Source organism: Poecilia latipinna, unplaced genomic scaffold, assembly GCF_001443285.1.
Source record: "Poecilia latipinna isolate Pla-1442-1.1 unplaced genomic scaffold, P_latipinna-1.0 Scaffold1262, whole genome shotgun sequence".
Taxonomy (NCBI): Eukaryota; Metazoa; Chordata; class Actinopteri; order Cyprinodontiformes; family Poeciliidae; genus Poecilia; species Poecilia latipinna.
The window spans coordinates 44,590-60,789 of NW_015113878.1; the positions used below are offsets into that span (position 1 = coordinate 44,590).

The following is a 16,200-nucleotide window of genomic DNA, read 5'->3' on the forward strand; positions in this document are numbered from 1 at the left end:
GTTTAAGGGATCACAGATTAATTCACCTTTTTTATTTTCACATTTTCCTCTCAGTAGACTGGCTTGTTTTACAGCTGAAATTCACAAAATGTTCAAACATATCAGAAGGGAATACTAAAATCAGTTTCAATGCCACAAAGATCTACATTTTCACAAGACAACCCTTCGAAGCATTTACTATTATTATTATTATTATTTCGTCAGTGTCTTTCTGACACGCTCAAGATTCAAACAGAAGCTTCCCTGAGGAACTATAACTGTCTAATTCCCTTGGTGGGGACAGAAAAAGCAACAATAAACCTGACTGGTCTGACGACACAGTTTTCACACAGTGAATACAACAAGCAGGTTCCCGTGCGGCAAGCGTACCCAGGAGCAGCGATGCGATGAAGGCTGTGGCCATGCTGGAGGCACACAGCAGCACCGCATGGCCCAGCTTGAACTGTCCCTCTGGGAGCCAGCCAAAGATTACAGCAGCTATGGAAGCCAGGAACCCCACAACTGTGGCCTGGACCTGCACGCAAACACACACACACACACACACAAATACAAACACACACACATTAAAATGGCTCATGTAGATTTCATTTCAGCTAACATTTAAAGTGCAGATGCATGAGACTATCCCATTTCATCGGAGAAGCTTTCAATCAATCAACGTGAACCCAGCAGAGTGTTGAACCCATACAGTACACTCACTGAACCTGTCGGTAGCCAAAACTATGAAATTACCACAACTAGTGGACTAAAAAAAATTATAATTTTTTTTTTCAAATCAGCAGCTGTAAGTCAACCCAAGCACCTGTTGGTCGCCCTATGAGGTTTCTTCTCCTTGAAACGTATTGAGGTTCCAGGAAACAAGTCGGGCATTTAAATATTACATAATCATAAGCTACATCATGTGGCAGCAGAGTGAAGAGCACTTGACAGAAACCAAAACTAGTGACACTATGTATTATGTTATCACAGGCCAGCCTCCAGAAGAAGATTTCTAGGGTGTTACTGTGTTCTCTTTATCCTCCTGCTCTACCTCCTCTATTCTTTTCTCCTTCTGTCCCATTTAACTTTTTGTCCCATCTTCACCCCTTCCTTTTTTCCCCCTTTCTTTTCCATCTCCATTGCACTTGAAATAAACCCAAAGCAATTTTTAAAAATCTCAAGTGAAGCATTAGGGGGAAAGCTGCAATGCTCCACCCAGGAAAGTAAATATGCTGAACAGGAAAAAAATGAAAAAGAGGTTAGCCTAGAAAGAACTTACTTAGAAATATCATTAAGTCGAAATGAGTTATATAAGATTATTATCTTGCAATAACACAGCTTGCTTTATTTGATAATGCTGCATGATATATTTGTTCAAGATAACAAAGTTTGTTTTCTGACTTTGATGTTTACTTTGTACAGAGGATCACGGAGACAACTGGTTCTTACTCACACAGTGCTACATCAACAAATGTTCCTCACTTTTTTTTTCCAAATGCCACAATTGTCAACTGAACTTAGCCTTAACTTTGACACATAAACATGCTTTGACCTTAAGCTCTGGTTAAGCAAAGCATGACCTTAACCAGGTCATGCTGGTTAAGGTCATGACCTTAACCAGCATGACGACACAAATATGATGGTGTCGTCATCATATTTCACCATGGAGATGTGATCATGATGAGATACAGTGTGAGGTACTTTGAAATATTTCCTCTGTACATAAGGGAGGCAATATTTGCTGGTCTTGCATTTAGAACCAGAAAGTCACATTTTGGTCTTGAATAATCATTACACCTTGTTCCATGTTTGCTTTGTACCTTTATGTCTTGTAGCAAACTACAAACTTAATCTTCTAAGCCTTTTTTTCTCAAGCATTACTTTTTTTCCTTGCCACTCATACCTTCACAGAGCAGCTGTGTTAATATCGTCTTAAATACTTAAGACAATATTGACGATATTTACTAGGTAGGAAAAGTCTAAAAGCCACTGTTTGCACAGGATTGTTTCAACTATCATAGTAAAGGATGCTGACACGCCACAGTTTTTGAAAATTTTGTATAATTCTCCTTTTACTCTTAAATTTGGAACCATTTTGTGTTGTGTAAGAAAAACGCCCTATTAAATACACTCATGATTGTAAGTTGACAAAATCTTAGCAAAAAAAAAAAAAACCTAAAGTGATATGAATACCTTTGGAAAGCAATGTAAGTCATCATGTCATTTTGAAAAACAAAAAAACACAAAACAAAACAAAACAAAAAACAAGCTAACTTTATAAAGAAAAATATGATTTTTCAAAAACACTGAAATTATTTTGAGCAACAAGTTCATTGAGAGTTGCCAAATCAAGTTCTGTTACCATCAGGACCTGCTGCTGTAATATAACGTCCTCTGCATTGTTACAAAAACCCATAAATAACAGACAGGGAGAAAAGTTGGGTTGCAGAGTGTCAGTATCTCAGTATCAGGAAATGAAATATATATATATTAAATTTGTACATTTTGCAGGATGTGACTGAAACGTCCACAGAAGACCTTTGTTTCCGTATTGACAGAATGCCATTACATGGATGAATCTCTCACTGCAAGCCAATGTTTTCCTTGTCTTTTCTAAGCTACTGCGGTGATGTGTTAAGTTTTCAATAAGGAAAACACATAAAACAAAAGTGCTATTATTGTATTCAGTTTCTGCCAGTGCAGGAGATCGATAGACTGAGGTTTGCTTAAGGTTGCCCAAACCTCTTCTTGCAGTTGAAAAGGCAGACCAACCACAGCAGGTTACAGGATGAAGCCATATCACACAGTAAGAGGGAGAATCCAAGCTCAAATATAATTTTAAAGATCTTGCCAGTAATGCTTGCTCACAGTGTTTACTGTATGCATAAGTTGCTTAAACACACAACTCTGCCCAGGTTGGGAAACAGACTGATTACTGAACAATGTCTCAGAAAGTTAAGCTAACTCCATATGTTTAAATAAAGGAATGATTTGATCTTCATTCAGTTTCCATGAAGTGATCCATAATATTTCATCTAATGCTGTTGTTTTATGTTATGTACCTATAATAGTAGTAGTTAGTTCAAGAGTAATCATGCTGCTAAACAATTCTGTTGCCAAGTTACAACAGAGTTTGGTGTCTGATTTTAATAATGCGGCTAGTTGTTTGTGTACTCATCCACCAAAGTATAATGTGCATCTATTTATCCACACTATCTCAGCAATGATTTTATTCTCAGAAGTAAAAATTAATAATCATGAAGAAATGTATGTCCAGTTTTAATATTAGTAATTGTTTAGTCTCATTTCAAATTGCCATTTTGTCCTAGGAGTTAGCAAGCCAGATAGACTTGACACTTACAGTACATTAAAAAGGGCATTTCTGTAGCTACTTTTTATCATGAATACTTCATGTGGACGAAAGAAGAATTGCTTACTTTTATGTTGGGTTTTGACTAGTTGATCAAAACTGTTGCTTAATTTGAAATAAAAAATGAAGTATATATATTAGGATTGGGGTTAGGGGCTGGTCTGAGTAAAAAAACTCTAATTACTCAGACCAGCNTTTCGTCAGTGTCTTTCTGACACGCTCAAGATTCAAACAGAAGCTTCCCTGAGGAACTATAACTGTCTAATTCCCTTGGTGGGGACAGAAAAAGCAACAATAAACCTGACTGGTCTGACGACACAGTTTTCACACAGTGAATACAACAAGCAGGTTCCCGTGCGGCAAGCGTACCCAGGAGCAGCGATGCGATGAAGGCTGTGGCCATGCTGGAGGCACACAGCAGCACCGCATGGCCCAGCTTGAACTGTCCCTCTGGGAGCCAGCCAAAGATTACAGCAGCTATGGAAGCCAGGAACCCCACAACTGTGGCCTGGACCTGCACGCAAACACACACACACACACACACAAATACAAACACACACACATTAAAATGGCTCATGTAGATTTCATTTCAGCTAACATTTAAAGTGCAGATGCATGAGACTATCCCATTTCATCGGAGAAGCTTTCAATCAATCAACGTGAACCCAGCAGAGTGTTGAACCCATACAGTACACTCACTGAACCTGTCGGTAGCCAAAACTATGAAATTACCACAACTAGTGGACTAAAAAAAATTATAATTTTTTTTTTCAAATCAGCAGCTGTAAGTCAACCCAAGCACCTGTTGGTCGCCCTATGAGGTTTCTTCTCCTTGAAACGTATTGAGGTTCCAGGAAACAAGTCGGGCATTTAAATATTACATAATCATAAGCTACATCATGTGGCAGCAGAGTGAAGAGCACTTGACAGAAACCAAAACTAGTGACACTATGTATTATGTTATCACAGGCCAGCCTCCAGAAGAAGATTTCTAGGGTGTTACTGTGTTCTCTTTATCCTCCTGCTCTACCTCCTCTATTCTTTTCTCCTTCTGTCCCATTTAACTTTTTGTCCCATCTTCACCCCTTCCTTTTTTCCCCCTTTCTTTTCCATCTCCATTGCACTTGAAATAAACCCAAAGCAATTTTTAAAAATCTCAAGTGAAGCATTAGGGGGAAAGCTGCAATGCTCCACCCAGGAAAGTAAATATGCTGAACAGGAAAAAAATGAAAAAGAGGTTAGCCTAGAAAGAACTTACTTAGAAATATCATTAAGTCGAAATGAGTTATATAAGATTATTATCTTGCAATAACACAGCTTGCTTTATTTGATAATGCTGCATGATATATTTGTTCAAGATAACAAAGTTTGTTTTCTGACTTTGATGTTTACTTTGTACAGAGGATCACGGAGACAACTGGTTCTTACTCACACAGTGCTACATCAACAAATGTTCCTCACTTTTTTTTTCCAAATGCCACAATTGTCAACTGAACTTAGCCTTAACTTTGACACATAAACATGCTTTGACCTTAAGCTCTGGTTAAGCAAAGCATGACCTTAACCAGGTCATGCTGGTTAAGGTCATGACCTTAACCAGCATGACGACACAAATATGATGGTGTCGTCATCATATTTCACCATGGAGATGTGATCATGATGAGATACAGTGTGAGGTACTTTGAAATATTTCCTCTGTACATAATGGAGGCAATATTTGCTGGTCTTGCATTTAGAACCAGAAAGTCACATTTTGGTCTTGAATAATCATTACACCTTGTTCCATGTTTGCTTTGTACCTTTATGTCTTGTAGCAAACTACAAACTTAATCTTCTAAGCCTTTTTTTCTCAAGCATTACTTTTTTTCCTTGCCACTCATACCTTCACAGAGCAGCTGTGTTAATATCGTCTTAAATACTTAAGACAATATTGACGATATTTACTAGGTAGGAAAAGTCTAAAAGCCACTGTTTGCACAGGATTGTTTCAACTATCATAGTAAAGGATGCTGACACGCCACAGTTTTTGAAAATTTTGTATAATTCTCCTTTTACTCTTAAATTTGGAACCATTTTGTGTTGTGTAAGAAAAACGCCCTATTAAATACACTCATGATTGTAAGTTGACAAAATCTTAGCAAAAAAAAAAAAAACCTAAAGTGATATGAATACCTTTGGAAAGCAATGTAAGTCATCATGTCATTTTGAAAAACAAAAAAACACAAAACAAAACAAAACAAAAAACAAGCTAACTTTATAAAGAAAAATATGATTTTTCAAAAACACTGAAATTATTTTGAGCAACAAGTTCATTGAGAGTTGCCAAATCAAGTTCTGTTACCATCAGGACCTGCTGCTGTAATATAACGTCCTCTGCATTGTTACAAAAACCCATAAATAACAGACAGGGAGAAAAGTTGGGTTGCAGAGTGTCAGTATCTCAGTATCAGGAAATGAAATATATATATATTAAATTTGTACATTTTGCAGGATGTGACTGAAACGTCCACAGAAGACCTTTGTTTCCGTATTGACAGAATGCCATTACATGGATGAATCTCTCACTGCAAGCCAATGTTTTCCTTGTCTTTTCTAAGCTACTGCGGTGATGTGTTAAGTTTTCAATAAGGAAAACACATAAAACAAAAGTGCTATTATTGTATTCAGTTTCTGCCAGTGCAGGAGATCGATAGACTGAGGTTTGCTTAAGGTTGCCCAAACCTCTTCTTGCAGTTGAAAAGGCAGACCAACCACAGCAGGTTACAGGATGAAGCCATATCACACAGTAAGAGGGAGAATCCAAGCTCAAATATAATTTTAAAGATCTTGCCAGTAATGCTTGCTCACAGTGTTTACTGTATGCATAAGTTGCTTAAACACACAACTCTGCCCAGGTTGGGAAACAGACTGATTACTGAACAATGTCTCAGAAAGTTAAGCTAACTCCATATGTTTAAATAAAGGAATGATTTGATCTTCATTCAGTTTCCATGAAGTGATCCATAATATTTCATCTAATGCTGTTGTTTTATGTTATGTACCTATAATAGTAGTAGTTAGTTCAAGAGTAATCATGCTGCTAAACAATTCTGTTGCCAAGTTACAACAGAGTTTGGTGTCTGATTTTAATAATGCGGCTAGTTGTTTGTGTACTCATCCACCAAAGTATAATGTGCATCTATTTATCCACACTATCTCAGCAATGATTTTATTCTCAGAAGTAAAAATTAATAATCATGAAGAAATGTATGTCCAGTTTTAATATTAGTAATTGTTTAGTCTCATTTCAAATTGCCATTTTGTCCTAGGAGTTAGCAAGCCAGATAGACTTGACACTTACAGTACATTAAAAAGGGCATTTCTGTAGCTACTTTTTATCATGAATACTTCATGTGGACGAAAGAAGAATTGCTTACTTTTATGTTGGGTTTTGACTAGTTGATCAAAACTGTTGCTTAATTTGAAATAAAAAATGAAGTATATATATTAGGATTGGGGTTAGGGGCTGGTCTGAGTAAAAAAACTCTAATTACTCAGACCAGCTCACCTGGCACCAACAACCATGCCATGTTCAAAGTCGCTTTAGTCACCTTTTTTCCACGTTCTGATGTTCGGTTTGAACTGCAACAGATCGTCCTGGCAATGTCTACATGTTTAAATGCATTGAGTTGCTGTCATGTGATTGGCTGATTTGATATTGGCGTTAATGAGCAGTCGGACAGGTGTACCTGCCTTTACACTCGGTAAGTGTCTATGCATCACTAGCCTTCACGTTTACCAGCAATGATGTGGAGCTGAATAATTTTATTCAGTTTATTCATACAGCACCAACTCATAACGCACAACGTACCTTACAAAAAATGTCAGTACAGACTGATTCCATATCAATTTCATACACACCAATTTGATCCTAGGTGACCATTCATTTCTGTTTATTATTCAGAGGCAATACTCTTGCAATACTTGGTCAGATCTTCGTAACCCAAAAATCCCTATTTAGTCATGTCAGTAATTTCTTATTAAAAAAAAACACACTATATCAAAATATTCAAGGATAATACGTGCTGTATTGCATATTTTGATGTCAACACATGAATGAATTAGTCACCACACAGCGGTGGGAGATTCATTTTGTCTTTGCCTCACTCCCTCCTTAGCTGGGAAATTTGGTTTTATTAGAGAAGTTTTCAGAGCAGAGATTATTTTTAACGCAACCCAAATTCTAAAGATAAGTCTGATACTTAGAAGCTAACAGCCAACTAGGAACATTTTAGAGAAGGTGGCAGTGCATCCTGGGTTCTTTGTGTATTGGGAAGTCAACAACCTGTGGTCAGACACCCCTGAACAGTCAGGTGGATGTAAGTAAACCCACTATTTAGAACATACGTCCTGTATCGTGAGGTTAACCACACTGTTGCTACATTTACCTGGATGAGGGCCAAGTTCCCCATGATCATCTTCCACATGTCCTTGGCTGTGTCCATATGACCAATATTGGCCTGAAAATGAGAAAGACACACAGCTTATTATCTTTTCCAAGAGGGATCTTTGGCAGTGTGAGTGTGTGTTTGCATGTGTGTGTGTGTGTGTGTGTGTGTGTGTGTGTTGCTAGGTGGTTTACAGCTAACACAAGCTATTGATCCCATGAGAACAATAAAGTGTCAGTAGTCAGGACAAAGACTCTCTGATCTGATCCCCCATCCTGATGCCGTCTCCACTTATCTCATCTCCTTTTTCAAACAAACACACACACTGATGGTCTCAAGAGTCAAGTGGCCGTGGCCACAGTGGCCCACTGTGTGTTCGGAGAGCAATGATCCAAACGCCGTTCACAGTGAGAGGAGAGGATACAAAGAGACGGCCTGCTCTTTCATCCTGACCTCTCGCTTACAGATACACAGGAAGGGGGAGGCGCTGGGGGAAGAGTTCTGGAACTATGAGAACTAGTTGTGAACACATCTACAACCTACACACGTTTCACTAATTGTCAGGTTAAACACCAAACTGGGATTTTTATCTGGTAGAACATTTATCTGGTAGAGAATCGGCTGATTGACGTTATATGTGGCCCTGTCACAATAACAAATTTTGCTTGATGATAAATAGTCCCAGAAATTATGGCGATAAACTTTAACATTGTTGTTTTGAGATCATTTTCAACTAATACATAGATAATGACATAATAATTCAAGCTTGCCCCCTACAAGACAAATTAACTTTAATTTTTTACAACACCCCACACTGGAACTGGAAGACATTTTAAATATCCAACATAAAACACAACAACCAAAAACAATAAATAAAAAGGAAATTAAAAACCAAACACAACCGAGGCAATAAATAAAATGAATGACAAAGTCTCTGTAAACAAAACTGTCCTTCAAAAAGGACAAGAAACATAAATCATCAGAAAGGAGATTTATTTCCGTTCCAATTTTGAATTTTTCATCCGAATAATTGATTTGTCATAGTGAGTGGTTGAGGTGGTGAGATAAGACGCAGGCAGAACCAGGATGTGATGAAAAGACGATGAATTTAATGATAATACTCCACGGGACGAAACAACAGAGAGCACAACGAACACGTGACGGCACAGGGAAACAGACTGGTTACGCACAATGAGGATCCGACGAGAGACAAGGACAACAGGTGGGTTTAAATACACATGGGGTAATCAAGGGGATGAGACACACCTGGGAAACAATCAACGGGGAGGACAGGACAGCGACTCACAGGGAAACAGGACTTAACACAGAAAATCTCAAAATAACTAGACAGAAAAACACAGATCACAACATGATTAACTGCTTAGTGTGACAGGCTTACTTACAAGTAATCTTATTTTATCAATGACTGGAAGCAGTATTATAAATATTAATCAAGATTAGAATGCCTTTTCAACTTCAAAGATCTGAAACTAATTATCAAAGATAAATTGTCAAAATACCAGTGGAAACATGCAGTAGACATGTGTAGCTAATTATGTACCTATTATAACAAGGTGAGCTGTACCATCGTCTCCTTAGCAACAGCACATGACTTCATCAGTTCAGTTGTTGCTTAGCTACAGACAGTGTATACTCTTTGCATGTTTCAGTAGTTTCTCAGCTGGTATACCAGAAAAAATGAAAAGTTTTTGGAAAGGGATACTAGCACACTGCAAAACATAAAATCTTACCAAGTCCAGTTTCTAGTGCCAATATCCTAGTACACTTGAAACAACACTAACCTAACTTACTAGTAACTTCTCAGCAAAATATAAGAGCTATTGACAGTTTTTCTCATTGTGTAACATGGGAAGAATGTCTTGTTTTCTTTGTTTCCATGTTTTGAGAAGGGAATGTCTTTGCAGTGGAACTCTTTTGCAAGACCTCCTCTTGGCAAAGACGATCAGTAAAAATGTTTGTTTTTTTAGAAGTAGCATAGCATCCATGCTATGACTAATTGTTGGACTGACATCATTCTCACCAGAATTGTGACGTTCTTCTCAAAAACGAGAGAAAAAACACTAAATCATGACCATTTGTTACCCAAACAAACAGCTAAGTGAGCGTAGGGTGGGGAGACAAGGAACTTTGGTGGAGTTTACAAAAGTACCTTAAAGTCAGGATTAAAAACAAGGAGGCGACAGCAGAGCAATAAAAGAGATGTGAGATCAGGCGAAGAACCAGTTAAAAAGGTTCAGGAACACACTCAGCATCTCCCTCTGCTGCCCCCTGGCTAACAGACCTCCCATCTTCCATTGACCTATACCTTTCTGCTCATGCCGGTCTGTCGGACTCTTCACTGCCTGTTAAACCTTAAACTAACCCACAAGAAGATGTGAGTACTGTGGAAGACATCCTGCCTCGTTGCAGTACCATATCATTTGGACAAATGCAGCGACGCTATGAGAATGCTCTAATGTCTGCAGTGCTTTTAACATCATTCAGCCGCTTTCCAGAAACTCCACAAGACATAGGTGGAGACCTGGACTATCACCAGGATGAGAAACATTAAAAGGGTTGTCTAACTTAACTTTATTTTTAACTTTTGTCTTATTATAAGAAAGACATAGAATATCTACAGTTTGTTATGAGGGGCTGTTTAGGACAAAAACTATGTTTTCTCTCACACACTACTACAGACTCACACACACACACAAGACTAAAGTTGTACATATACACTATTAAAATACCACACACACATACATACCGTTTAAAGTAAACAGACATACTAGACTGAATGAGAGGTCAGAAATCTATGTGTGGTGTGTGTGAAGTAATACTAGACTGAATGAATGACAATACATGTATGTGAATGAGATACTCGTACTTGTCTGTATAAGAGGTGTCACGGAAGAGGCAGGGCATAATTTGGAGATCGCATCAGGGGTAAAAAAAAAACTGTTGTAGGGTATATCACTTTAAGCGGAGGTTGTATGCAAAGCAAGTCACACTTTTTAAATTGGATTTTAGAAAATAACAATCGCATATTTCTTTTTCCTCATCAAAACCTGCCTCTGCTTATGTTAGTCTGCTACATCAAATCCTCCCTAAAGAAACATTACCTCACCGTTTACTATTGTAAACTGGAATATCTCAAAAGAGGTGAATACTTTTGCAAAGCATCGCATTTGATGGGCTTTTCAACACTTCACCGCCCTATTCAACAGCATAACAAGCTCATGGACACAAAAATCAAAAGATCGTATGTCGTAGTGGAGGTGTCGTCACCGTAGTTTCACACCAAAACAACCAAGAACGTCATCTACACAAGTCAGTGTTGGATAAAGACATGGACTGATGTGCACAGCCGTCACCAACAGGCCACATACTGCGACAGGCACTGATAAGAAGCTCCAGGCTGGACAGATAAAAGTGGAGGATGTTTGGATGAGCAGGAACTACGTGAACTATGCCAGAGTCCGCCCAAATCTACCGTCTCAAGATTACAGAAGAGGACTTGGCTGAGAGTTTAGCAAAGGGAAATAAAAAGGTAAACAAGTTTTTGAGCAGACAGATTTCACCATTTCTTGAAGACTTCAGACACTGGGACATGGACAATCTTTCACTGAAGAATGGCTCGTTTCTGAAACGCAAGCCAAAAGTCATGACTTACATTTCAGGCCTTGCTTCACAAAAGTATTCACACCCTACAAACTTCTGTCATATTCTTTTGTGTTAGAACCACAACCTTTACATGACAGAACAACACAAAACACAACATGTTTGTGAAGTAGAAGATTTTTTGCAAGTAAACAGAATCCAGCTGTGTCTGGTTCAAATCCTGCCCTTCAAAGCCTCAGAGATTTTCAAGAGAACATTAGTCACCATGAAGACCACGGAACACAGAACCCAGGACAGAATTATAGCTCTGAGACATTTAAAACAGGGCTAGTTTAGGAAAGATGATATTTTTTTCCTTGACGAGAAGCTGCCCTGGGCGGTTGCCCAAGGTGGCCGTATCAGAAACAACCACTTATTAATCTAATTAAGAAACTGAGGCAAAACTTAAAAGCTGCTGTTTACAGAGACTCTCAGTCCAATCTTATTGAGCTATTGTATTGAAAATATATCAGCTAAAGGTTTTCATCTGTGTATGGGCAAAGATGGTTGAGACATAAGTGCTCACTATGCTTTTAAAAGTTTTATTTGTAAAAAATTTAAACCATTAATGTACTAGTGGCACCCAGATGTGGATGGGAAAATATTATCTAAACATAATCTACAAACATTATTTTAAAAACTGCATAATCAAATTCTGTTTTCAATAATAGTGTATCTTAAATATAATCTGAATTATATATACAACATTTCCACCAACTGATTCTGACTCTGAAGCTAAATTGCCAATCATGTGTGGCTGCTAGGGAAAACAAACATTTGGCCAATCAGCATCACTGACTTTAGTTTCTTTGTGGCACTCTGAGTTTCACCCCTGGAAATTTTTGGGTCACTACGGTGATAAAGTTGATGATGGCAACAACAGTAGTCACGGGGAAGTTAGACTAAATTTATTTGTCTACATATCATGTACTGTTTTTGTGTTGGTCTATAAAACTTTAACATCTGTGGTTGTAATAGGACAAAAAGTGCAGAACGGTTTCGAATTCCTGTGTAAGGCAATGAATACCAAAGACACACCTTGTAAAGTCTTCCATCTTTCCGAGATATTTTAAGGCCTTCACTACATTACACAATTTTTTTTTCTCAAACTGAATAATTCAAACAGGTGTCTGTCTATTATGAAGATTGTGTTCACTTGCTAGCCTTGCAGGCAATTACTTGGAGCAGTAAAAGTTAGTTTGACTAAATATTGATTAAGGAGAAGGAATACAAATACAAAGTCACTCAGTATTTTTTCATTGCAAAATGTTCTTGGAAAAAAACATGCATCTTTTTTCTCTCCTTTCTGCTGATTTATAACATAAAATCCTAAATGCAATATTTCAAAGTTTCTGTGGTGCTAATGTGACAAAATATGGAAATGTTTGTGGATGTGAAAAGTCTTCCAAGACACTATATTTCCATTAAAATAATTAACATATCAAAAGAAAAAGAGATCAAAAGAGAATCAAATTAAAGGAACTAATAAAAGGAAATATGAACTCCAAGAGTCAGCCACTAATAGGGATTACATTATTTCCAGTAATAAGCGCATTATGAAACTTGCAGCGGTCTTAATCTGCTCATAATGAGAGGTGGCATGGAAAAAAGTGTGGTCCTGCTGGGCCCCAGCAAGCAAAGAGGGCCCAGTCAGGCTTCAGCATAACACACAGACTGGCTGAGTTTGGTGAAATATTCATGAAATGCCGCAGTAAGTGTTAGCATGTTGGTAAAACAGAACTAAGCAAGCCAGTACGCCTACGTAGTTCTGCACTTTTAAAATTTACCGGAACTTTTCCTGGTGTTACATCAGTCTGCATTTCTCCATCAATATGTTTCTACTTCTGCTCTGCCCAGGCAGCAAAAAATGTTCATGCTCATATATATATATATATATATATATATATATATATATATATATACACACACACATTTTTTTGTGAGTACCAGATAAACGGTAAGATAATATTGCTAAAGTGGCATGGATTTGTTGAGGTCAGGCCAAATGAGAAGAAATATGTTTTACAGTAGGAAACCATAATGTTAATAAGCTTAAACGAAATGTCTTAGGGTGTCCTCACACCTGAAGGTACAGTAGATTCAGTTTAGCTGGAGACCAAATTTGTAGCATTTGCTACATTTTCACTTGCTACAGTTCTCATTCACACCACACTGCGTCAAACCAAACAAACGACCAACCAAAACGACCAACCAAAACGACCAACGACGAACCAAAAGACCACAAGCCATTTACCCCACTAGTGCTACCCTTGCGTGTTTGTTTTGGTTGTATTTACCCAGAATGCCATATGCTACAGTTCAATTTCTGCTTCTGCAGCAGTCTCCACTCCACTCTGGTCCTGTTCCGGTGCATTTGAACATCTTTTTCTTTTTTTTTTTCAATGTTATTTTTTATGGCCATGTTAACACCATGACACTTGAAGTAAATAAAAAAATAATAGTGGTTTTGAATTTGGTTAGTTTATTTCATTTGGAACTGTGCTTGTTCTGTTTGTTACTTTTAGTTTTTGTACAATAAAGCTACTGATCTATTGCTCGATAGACAGGTCAATATAAAAATATCAATCATTTATGACATTAAATGGAGTGAAATACTGGGAAAAAAATGAATGAAATCATAACCCAAATATTCCACAGCTCAGAATGTTGAACAATAATTAGTCAATTATGTTGAGTGAAAAATGAAATCAGATCAAGACGGTCCCCAAAAAGAACCATTACCTTTAGCCTCTTCTATCCATCCTTTTTTTCTGTACCCACTTCCCAATCCTGTTTGGGTTAAATTGGGCACTGTCTCCGGATTCCCCATTCCACTGCATGACCAACATAGAGTCAGCTGTGGTTTTCTGGATTGTGGGAGGAATCAGAGAAAACCCACTCACGCTCAGTGAAAACATAAAAACTCCACCCAACAAAGGCCACGGCTGAGATCTGACCATAGAACCTTCCTGTCAAGTGAAGGCACTTGAAACAGTGGCATGTTGTTGTCTATCCTGCAATACTTCTTGTCTTCCTTTAGAGAGTCCTCACAAAAAAAGAAAGACATATGATTGACTTGGTACTAATTAAGATATCCAGTGGCGTTGCTTTGAATACCATCATTTATTGTTGTGCAATGACACATAAAAAGTTTTTAGCTGTTTCTAGATAAACTACTTTTATGACAACAACTCCTGCTAATACTTAGCTACATTTGGTAATAATCTTTTTTGTTATTATTGTATAAAGACTCTTTACCAGAACTTCTCTAAAATATGAACTACAACAACTTATAGCTGAATTTAAAACTAGTTAACTTTGCTATTTATAACCTCTTAATGTAACCAGTTCACCAGATCTGAACTGAACAATGTTCAGTGTTGTCCAGAGCAACACCAACAAGGCAAACTGTGGAAGTCAAATATGAGAAATTTGATTCAGTTTTTTTTAGCTTGATTCCTACGTTTGGTTCAGGTTAAGTCAAAGAATGTGAATAACAGTTATTTTGCCCCCCTCCCCCACCCCCATCCCCACCTTAGCTCAGTCTTGCATAGCAAGACGATGCCGCACAAGGTCAGAGACCATGAGGTAAAGAATGCAGTTCAGAAATCTACTTTTCAACAAAGAGGCCACTGACCCAGGAACAATTAACTTTAATGGTTCTAAAAATGAGAGAATGGGTAACTTCAGGAGAGAAATGTGTGGCTTCAGGTCAACAAATCTAAATATCTGGAGACCCAAATCAATTGAGCGATGATAGGCAGCAGGTTTTGTTTTTTTGGTTAGCTTTCAGTAACCATCCACCCATCCATTTTCTGTACACCCTTGTCCCTAAATGGGGTCGGGAACTTTCAGTAACATGTAGTGGAATAAAATATGCTGATGTTCTTACCGCTGTTGAAAGCCTGGAGGCCAGCGTCATCTCCAAGTTCCCTTTTAGCCCCAACAATGCAGGAACAAGGATGAAGACTTCTGACACCTCTGTGAACACCGTCCAGTGCTGCAAAGACCACAGATATGTACATTTGTTATGACCATTCTGGTTCAAAGGATTCTATTCTTTAAAACAAATTAAATTGATTCAGTTAAACAAAACATCTGATGGAGCATATGCATATAGTGACTTGAAAAACTGACGTGAGACCTTGTTTGCACAAAGGTTTTTGTTGCAATGAGTCTGACAACTTGATTCTAACTTTATCTAACTGTTAAACCATATGTTACATTGTCAGCACCAATCAACATTCACCGACCTCAGCACGAAGAATGCAGGCAGTGTGGCCTTTTTTTCTTCATAATATATCCTGTTGCCATGTGTTTCCTAGGGAAGCGAACACACATGAACCCAGCCATACACATCATGTCAAAAAAAAAATTGATTCTTCAGATGAGGCCAACCATTTTCAGGGTTTCATAGGCAGATAGGGGTTAGCATAGGAATCCTACTGGTCTGCCAATATGAAGCTCAATATGCAATGGAATGTACAGTCATGTACTCTGTATTCTGACACCTTTTCATCAGAACTACCATTGACTTCTTTGGCAGTTTGAGCTAAAGTCTCTCAGCTAACAATAGCTACTTTACTAAGCCTACTTGTGAATCAGACAGTGCCAGCCAAATCCATTATACAGGTTTAGCAGTATTTTTTCACTGACTGGATGTTGATGCAACAACAGGGTCCTGGGTTTGAATCCCAGCCTTGGTACTTCGGGGGGGGGGGGGCTCCCCGGTTACCCCACTTCCCCCCCACAGCCAAAAACATG

At 38.1% G+C, this 16,200-nt stretch overlaps 1 protein-coding gene across 6 annotated transcripts in view; it reads right to left on the reverse strand.

Annotated features, from left to right (window-relative positions):
• The window catches only part of slc41a1 (solute carrier family 41 member 1), a 57,187-nt gene that overhangs the window by 21,476 nt on the left and 19,511 nt on the right, over positions 1-16,200 (reverse strand). For all 6 annotated transcript variants that reach the window (XM_015054588.1, XM_015054585.1, XM_015054587.1 and 3 more), the window contains 3 exons: positions 15,329-15,436; positions 7,777-7,848; positions 3,719-3,863 (listed from right to left, as the gene is read on the reverse strand). In XM_015054588.1, the coding sequence (XP_014910074.1) occupies positions 3,719-3,863; positions 7,777-7,848; positions 15,329-15,436 (325 nt within the window). The remainder of the gene's footprint in view (positions 1-3,718; positions 3,864-7,776; positions 7,849-15,328; positions 15,437-16,200) is intronic.